The sequence below is a fragment of the Gymnoscopelus microlampas genome (genome assembly GCF_963454915.1).
Source record: "Gymnoscopelus microlampas genome assembly, chromosome: 9".
In the NCBI taxonomy this organism is placed as follows: domain Eukaryota; kingdom Metazoa; phylum Chordata; class Actinopteri; order Myctophiformes; family Myctophidae; genus Gymnoscopelus; species Gymnoscopelus microlampas.
Genome location: NC_139946.1, coordinates 57,271,274 through 57,280,516, shown reverse-complemented (window position 1 = coordinate 57,280,516; position 9,243 = coordinate 57,271,274). Strand labels below are relative to the sequence as shown.

Sequence of the window (9,243 nt, the reverse complement as noted above, 5' to 3'; positions counted from 1 at the left end):
AATGTCCATTCATAAAAGAAATGATCTTCACGGGGTTTAATGAAAGTAGATTAAATTATGCAGTTTGTAATACCTTGTTTACTCAATAAAAATGATTTGTTGGAAGTTGGATCTGTTTGTATATAATAGCAGCATTATGCCTATTATGCCTATAATAGCAGAATTATGGCTATCTAACTCCCGAACATAACAACAGAGTGAACGGCGCAACAATTCGTTTCCCCCGAGCATGCGCAGATTTCGCATTCTGCTCTGTGATGACGTCGCGCGGAAATCCGTCTATAGAGCGTCTACATGTTAAAGTTAATATTAGTCTTAATGTTAACATTAATGATATAGTCTTAATATTGATGTAGAGAGAAATAAAGCACTGATATGTTGCATTTAAAAGCTATACTGGGTATTTTATTATAATTGAATAAAAGAAAAAAAAACAATAACACTGTATATTAAGGTTTGGTTTATAATACATCAGTTATAAAGTGTCTTTGTTATAAGTTGTTATGCATAATTATATACATTTATATCAAGTGTTATGAAGCCATATAAGTGCATTATAAGTGTATTATAGACACAACCTTTAAGTAAAGTGTTACATAAAACAAGTTAAAACAAGGTAGTGAAGGTACAAGGAAATGGACATGAGACAGAGTATAGTAATAATAGTAATAAAATGTGTTTGTACTCACAGACTAGAAGGCAGAGAGATGTTCTCTATAATAATAATAATAATAATAATAATAATAATAATAAAGTGTGTGTACTCACAGACTAGAAGGCAGAGAGATGTTCTCTATTATAATAATAATAATAATAATAATAAAGTGTGTGTACTCACAGACTAGAAGGCAGAGAGATGTTCTCTATAATAATAATAATAATAATAATAAAGTGTGTGTACTCACAGACTAGAAGGCAGAGAGATGTTCTCTATAATAATAATAATAATAATAATAATAATAATAAAGTGTGTGTACTCACAGACTAGAAGGCAGAGAGATGTTCTCTATAATAATAATAATAATAATAATAATAATAATAATAATAATAAAGTGTGTGTACTCACAGACTAGAAGGCAGAGAGATGTTCTCTCCATGCTGTGTTGTTGCTCTCTGACTGACTGACTGTGATGACACACTGACTGACTGATGACTCCTCCTACTGGGAGGAGCTACACTGGAGGTGGTCCACTGATGAGGGGGGGGGGGGGGCTGCAGGAAGACATGCTGTAATGACACCGTTATATTATACCTCTATGAATGACACAGAAATACCATATGATAGGTGTTGTCAGAAAGACTAAACTTACCACACATATTGCAAATAATACACTCAAACATATAACATCATATTCATGTAATAAAATGCTTCTTACTGTGAGGTGAGCAGAGTGAAGAGTGAAGAGCTTCTTTATTGAACTCTGTCTCAGCCAGAAGAGAGTAGATCTACTCTATGTAATATCTGAGGATAAAGAAAGACAAAGAACATTTTCATCAGTTATTAAAATTACACAGACATTGATATTGTTCTCAATTTTGTTCTGCTGACAAAGATCCGCCAGGGGAAAAAAATCAACATTAGCAGCCCCTCACCCTATTCAGTTGTAGCCGACCACAGAAAGTCGCCTTTGTTTTCAAATGGGGCTCATTTGCATTCAGCCGAATTGTTAATGAGTGGCCATTAAAAAAACAGTTTAGCCGTCAAACCGGTTTCCTGCCAGGTACACAGTATAAAGTGTACCGTCCTTCTCTCCATTGCGCAGAGACGGCCACCTCTCTCCATTCAGAAATGGAATAGAAGAAGAACCGTCGCCCTGAAACACCCTCGGCACAGGTCTAAACCGGCGGCCTCAGTCCGCGAAAAAAAATGGGGCAGTGTGTTTTGGGACGAGCGTTCCGTTTTCTACCCGGAATGTCTCCGTAATTCTCAATAGATTTATCAGCCGTTGTTGCACCCCCCCCCCCCCCCCCCGGTTTTGGCCCGGTCAACGTTAGAATCCATCAAATGCCACTGGCCAGAGTTACTTAATTGTGCAGTGTAATCGGATGCCATCTTCTGCCTTCTTCACTGACCACTGATCACTTGTCAAAGTTGAAAAGGTGACGTGACTACAGGTGGCAACAAGTCAAAAAGTATTCTTGTCATAAACGTATTTATTTTGAACAGTGGTGGAAAAAGTACTCACATTTTTTACTTAAGTAAAAGTACCAATTCTGCAATGTAGTAATAATCTGCTACAAGTAAAAGTCCAAAAGTACAAAATCTACAAAGTAACTAGTAACTAATGTTTTCAAATAATTATAGTGGAGTAAAAAGAATATTTGGATCCTAGATGTAGTGGAGTAGAAGTAAAAATATTGGAAATTGGAAATAGTCAAGTAAAGTACACAAATACCTCAATTGCACTTAAGTAAATGTACTTACTTACTTAGTTACTTTACACCACAGATTTTTAATTTCAATGTTATCTCTATGCAAATTTAAAAGAGCTTTTAAAAGCGTAAAGTGTGCTTTTTTTCTCCCCAGGCCCCTGCTTTGAAACTTCTTTTTTTTTTTGCCTTTCGAGATGTAAGCGTTTTAAAGCTCAATTCTAGCCAATCAGAGCACAGCATGATCTGAGTAGGCGCGGACTAGTTCATTCAGCCAAAAAGAATGTCAGCCCTCTGCTCGCAGCAGGCGTGAAGATAGGTTTCCGAAAGAAAAAACTTTTTTTTTTAATAACGGCTGTATATGTAATATTAAGTAAAAGTACCAATTCTGCAATGTAGAAATAATCTGTTACAAGTAAAAATCCTGAATTCAAAAAGTAAAAGTACAAAAGTACAAAAAAAGTACAAATAAAAGACAACCAGATCCAACTATGAAATATAATTTTTATTGAGTCTTTGAGTATTTAACAATATTTTACAAACTATAATTTAATCTACTTTGATTAAACCCGGTGACCATTTTTTATAAAAGTAGATTTGGCCAGAGCTGCTATATTTCGTCCGTACAACTGTGTTGCGCGGTGAGCATAACCGATCTAAAAGACCTCAAAGCCCTGAGGATGCGTCGCATTGTGGGCTTGTAGATCGGCTAAGTTCACCCTGTGACACTGTCGTACGGACCAAAGTACAAACCAGGTTTTGCCGTAATTCCTCCAACAATCGTGCATGGTTCTTTACCGTATATGAAACCCATATCTTACACCAGCAAGCAACCCTGGCTGTGGCAACCAGATTCTTTGTAGCCACAAATCACAGTATAAAAATAATATAATTAATACTTTAAAAAAAAAATACATTCATTTATTAATACAAATTTCCTCTGGTGGTCAAATTAAATCATTACATCTTTCAAATTGGAAAAGTTTTTAGGAGATAGGCCAGTGCAAAACCTCTCCCAGTGTGTGTGTGTGTGTGTGTGTGTGTGTGTGTGTGTGTGTGTGTGTGTGTGTGTGTGTGTGTGTGTGTGTGTGTGTGTGTGTGTGTGTAAAATGATAATGCGTGTAAAAACAAAATCAAACATTTGGCACATATAAGGCCAAGTCTTGACACATACACTGGAATGAGTAATCTATTACATTGTATCAGACACAGAGCAGTGTAGCAGACAGACAGGTCTTCATTGTATCAGATAGAGAGCAGTGTAGCAGACAGACAGGTCTTCATTGTATCAGATAGAGAGCAGTGTAGCAGACAGACAGGTCTTCATTGTAGCAGACAGAGAGCAGTGCAGCAGACAGACAGGTCTTCATTGTAGCAGATAGAGAGCAGTGTAGCAGACAGACAGGTCTTCATTGTAGCAGATAGAGAGCAGTGTAGCAGACAGACAGGTCTTCATTGTATCAGATAGAGAGCAGTGCAGCAGACAGACAGGTCTTCATTGTAGCAGATAGAGAGCAGTGTAGCAGACAGACAGGTCTTCATTGTATCAGATAGAGAGCAGTGCAGCAGACAGACAGGTCTTCATTGTATCAGATAGAGAGCAGTGTAGCAGACAGACAGGTCTTCATTGTAGCAGATAGAGAGCAGTGTAGCAGACAGACAGGTCTTCATTGTAGCAGACAGAGAGCAGTGCAGCAGACAGACAGGTCTTCATTGTAGCAGACAGACAGGTCTTCATTGTAGCAGACAGACAGGTCTTCATTGTAGCAGACAGACAGGTCTTCAGGTGAAGAGTTTCATCAACTTCAGACGTCAGATCATGACACTAGGAACAGGTCTGGACAGAAGATAGAGGGGATGGTGGGGGGGGGGATATACAAGCTCATAGTAGATCTACTATTTCATAAAATTTGCGCAAATCTTTGAATATCTATATTTTTGAACATTTTAAAAATCAAATCTTTGCTTCAGGGGGTCCCTGGAACAACATATTTTCAAATGGGGGTCCATGGCCAAATACATATCATTCTGGGGGTCCTTGACATGTTTGAAACCACTGATATAGAAACATATGTTTTTAAGGAAACAGTAAGGATTTAGAAGACATTTGTAATGGGTTAAAGTGTAGAATAATTCAACCTTTTATTATAATGTGATGAAAGATTGATTGTAAATAACAGAGAGATGAGTTGATATGAAATAAAACATGAAACATTCTGTTCCTGTTCTTATTACCAGATGCATCTGCAGAATCTGAGAACAAACGTCTTCGTCTCTTATAAACCAGGACACATGTTGATGGTGATGATGATGATGATGGTGGTCATAGGACCCAACCAGGGACCAGGTCCAACTGAAGAAGACGCTAGAGACACAGAATAAAAGAAGAAGAGGAAGAGAGAAGTGTAATAGGAAGAAGATTTAGTTCAGATTGACTCCTTACAACTATTGTTACAACTCAATCAATAGCTTTTATAGAGTGATTTACCACTCAACATGATACACAAGTATGTACGTTCCTGAATAAAAATACATCTTTTAAAACTTTTCACCAACAATAGTTACACAATTTTGATACAAATAACATGTATTGATCAACGACACATTTTTGCAGGTGTCTTTGCCAGACCCAGGGGGTCGGCCTACAGAAGGCTTTGTCTGTCGGTCTGTCAGTCTGTCAGTCTGTCCCTCTTTTCCTCCCCAGCCATTAGAAAGTCCATTCAAACTGTAAAAAATCCAGCTTACTGTGTAACATGGGTGCTTGTATTTTTAATTTTGAAATAATTTGTAGTTTTTGAAATATTTAACTTTAAACACCCCAAAAAGACCCCGTCAACGACAGTCAAGTTTTTCCTAGCCACGATGCCGGCGCTACTAGTAGTAACCTCAATCAATGTTGAGGGCTACACCAGAACGAAGGCTGATGTGCTAGCAGCTAGTTGCAACGGAAGCGACATCTTCTGCATGCAGGAGACCCACCTGGGTCAGACGAGCAACCGGCCAATACTACCAGGGAGGAAACTGGTAGCTGAGATCCGTCACACCAAGTACGGATCAGCCATGTTTATGAAGCCCCTGCTGGACGTCAGGGACATTCACGTTAACAGCTCAGACACCAACATAGAGACTGTTACGATATGCCTGCCAGAGATCTCTATTACCTCGCTGTATAAACCACCTGCCAGCCCCTTCGAATGGCCTGAACTACCACCTAAATGCAGGAAGAAACATGCCGTGGTGATTAGGGATTTTAATTCCCTTCACACAATGTGGGGATATGACTCAACCAACAGCGATGGCGAACTAGTCGAAAGCTGGATGGAAAACACAGGCCTGCAGCTGGAGCTTATTCACAACTCTAAACTCCCCAAGTCTTTCAACAGCTGTCGCTGGAGAAGAGGCTACAACCCTGACCTGTGTTAAGTCAGCCAGAGCCAGACGATTATATAAGTAGAACTAAAATGAGTTCAACCATATTAACAATGTAGAACAGTAACACTTTTGTTTACACGTTTATTATAATTTCTCAGAACAATTGTCTTACCAACAGTGAGTTGAACGGTGGATTTCTTCTTGAATTCAAGGACTCTGCAGGTGTAGTTTCCTTCATCAGATGGTTTCACTCTGGTCAGTTTGAGGGACACGTTGCCTTTCTTCACTTCATCCTGGAAGAGAGAAGTTCTTCCCACGTAGGAAGGATCCTTATCGTGAACATCTTCACCCCCGTTCCTCTGGTGGTACACAAGTTGATCACCTGGTCCGGTCCACTCTACAGTCGGGTCAGTGAGGTTGATGGTGGGATGAGTGGTAGGATCAACCTCACATGGTAGAACAGCATCATCTCCAACTGATGATTTCACTCCCACACTATGTCCTGATGAGAAAAGAAAAGAAAAGAAAAGAAAAGAAAAGAAAAGAAAAGAAAAGAAAAGAAAAGAAAAGAAAAGAAAAGAAAAGAAAAGAAACATCTTCATTGATACCTTAAAGGGACATACTGGTGTCACAGCAACAACAGCAATAAGAATGAAACACAGCAGATGTTCAGGTTAGACAAGAACCAAACAAGATAAAATACAGTTCTGCCAATTTTGGTTCATGATTCTTATTTCTATTTAGTTATTTACACTTCTTAAAAAGCTTTGTGAATTAGACCAGTGCTTCTCTATGTTAGACCATGTTTTCAGGTCCGCCACACCCAAGATAATCATATTTGAACTGTGACCCCCAACCCTGACAAGCACTTGAACTGTAGGAGTTGAGGTATTACATTTAGTTTGACTCGGTTCCATTGTGAAAATAGCCGATCTACAAGCTCACAACGCCTCGCAATTTCTGCCTCTAATATTTGCCAATTTGGCCAATGTTTGACAATTGGCCAAATTAAGACAATTTAGATTTTTAGAGGAATTAAAAAGGTCTTAAAAGTCATTAAATTGTCACTTTATAAATGTGCAAATACCCTGTGTAAACTTATACTGTATGTTGGTTTGTTTACTGTTGAGTGAGAAAACTATGTTGCACATTAAGATAATCATCTGGGGACCCCCTAAAATCATATGGGGACCCCCTGGGGGCCCTGACCCACGGGGCGGTGAGATAAGATACCAAGAACATTACAGTAGTTAAACTAATTAATACAAATAAATATAATAATAATATGATTACACAAAGTAGTGTAGATACATCATGATGGAAAGACATCACAGTCAAAGCAACACCATCAGTAAGGTGGCAAGACAAAATAAAAACACAAATTATGCACTTAAAATATACACAATACAACACTATAGACACAAATATACACAATACAACACTATAGACACAAATATACACAATACAAAACTATAGACCCTCAGTGTCTGTTGAACTGCTTGATTCCTACAAATGACTGACTGAGCGAAAGTAGACGTTACATCTTTTAAACACAAGGGGGCGATATTAAACAATGTAAGTAGTGTACATGTAACAATAGCAGCAGATTTGCCCACATAGGTGTAGAAATGTCTGCCTTTCTTTATCTCTATCTTTGTTTATGTTTTATTTATATTTATATTTATCTCTCACAGGCCAGAAGGCAGACATGAGCCCTGCAGTTATCAGTATTGATTCATTTCACATTGGAGTGTTTATATAGACTATTCACAGATAGGGGCAAGGGCGCCGATACCGTGGGTGCTTCGGGGCTGAAGCACCCACATGAAATGGGGAGCACCCACTGGGTGCTGGTCCCCAAAAAAAAAAATATATATATTTTTTTTTTATTTTTTTATTTTTTATTTTTTCAAAATCAGTAGTGGTGGGTGCCCGGATTTACAGTACCATAACCATTACAGTAGCTACTAGCTGTCTAGCTCGGAGATCCACTCATTGGTGGGGGGGGGCGCGCCGCGCGCGAGTATGAGGGGGGGGGTGCACGCGCTCATACTCGCAGGCAACGCGCAGCCGCTCGTACTCGCAGCGCGCTCCCATTTGTTTACGTTTTGCCGGCTCTAGTAGACAGTCTTCACCTAGCAGGTAGCAAGATGAAGCCACCAGCACCTTCAGCAAAGTCGAAGAGATTCACCCAGCAGAAACTCAATTTCCTCAAACCCGCCAAGGCCGCCGAGGCGAACAGCACAGTCAGATCCGCCGCGGCGAGCAGCAGCGGTAGCCGTGCCCGTGACCCGGCCAACAGTGAGGAGGAGGAGGAGGAGGAAGCGGAGGATAGCACAGCCAGCTCCGCTGCTGGTGGTCGTGCCCGTGACCCGGCCGACAGGGAGGAGGAGGAGGGGGAGGCCGACAGTGAGGAGAAGGGGGAGGCCGACAGTGAGGATGATGATGAGGAGGAGGAGGAGGAGGAGGCGGCGGCGGAGGATAGCAGCAGCAGCGAATGCGATGGCCGTGCGCCGGCGGTTCGTGCCCGTGACCTGGGGGTCCCTGGCCCTGCCGAGGCATACAGCACAGCCAACCATACACCCAGCGGCCCGAGCAGCAGCAGTGCCCGTAAAGATGGGCAGAGTAAAGGTCGTCAATATCAACGTTCTTGGAAAGAGAAGTATCCATGGATCAAGTATGACTCAACCAAAGAGAAAGTTTTTTGCGAGGTTTGCACAAAAGCTGTTGAAATGGATGCCCCACTTCCACGCTTAGGAGGACGTCATGAAGATAGTTTGAAAGCGTTTGCACACGAAGGTTTTTCCAGCTGGAGCAAGGCACTTGAAAGATTTGGAGTCCACGAAAAAGTTGATGTGCATCGGGCTGCCATTCAGGTCGCTGCTATTGTTAATGCCCGTGTAAATGTTGTCGCTTCCATGTCTGCTGGTAAACTAAAGAATATGACTGATTCAAGACGAGCTTTGCTGGCAATTTTATCCTCTGTTGAGTACCTTTCAAGCCAGGGAATGGCCATTAGAGGAAAAACAGACGCTGACTCCAATTTGATCAAATTACTAAAGTTGCGTGCCGGAGAGATCCCAGAGCTGAAAGCTTGGCTGGCTCGTAAGGAGAGTAAATGGCATGTCTCTCATGACATCCTTAACGAAATGATAGAAATTATGGCTCATGATTTGCTGAGACGACTTCTTAAGGAAATACAGTCTGTTGAGTGTTTCTCTGTGATGATGGACGAGACAGCTGACATTACAGTCAAGGAGCAAGTGTCGGTCTGTTTTCGTTTTGTGACTGACATGCTAGAGACAGAGGAACTTTTTGTTGGATTTTACGAGACATCGACAACAACAGCAGAGACACTGTTTAACCTGTTAAATGACGTCTTGATAAGATTCTCACTGCCAGTAAGTAGGTGCAGAGGGCAATGTTATGACGGCGCTGCAAATATGTCCGGCATCAGAACAGGTCTACAAGCCCGCATGCAGCAGCTGGAGCCCCGAGCGC

At 40.9% G+C, this 9,243-nt stretch overlaps 1 protein-coding gene across 1 annotated transcript in view; it reads right to left on the bottom strand.

Annotated features, from left to right (window-relative positions):
- Positions 1–2,862: 2,862 nt before the first annotated feature.
- The window catches only part of LOC311051684 (butyrophilin-like protein 2), a gene marked incomplete at its 5' end in the record, with an annotated part of 29,491 nt that continues 23,110 nt past the window's right edge, over positions 2,863–9,243 (bottom strand). Inside the window, 2 exons of the mRNA XM_084066267.1 lie at positions 2,863–4,207; positions 4,606–4,735. Coding sequence (XP_083922393.1) covers positions 4,647–4,735 — 89 coding nt within the window. The 3' untranslated portion in view covers positions 2,863–4,207; positions 4,606–4,646. The remainder of the gene's footprint in view (positions 4,208–4,605; positions 4,736–9,243) is intronic.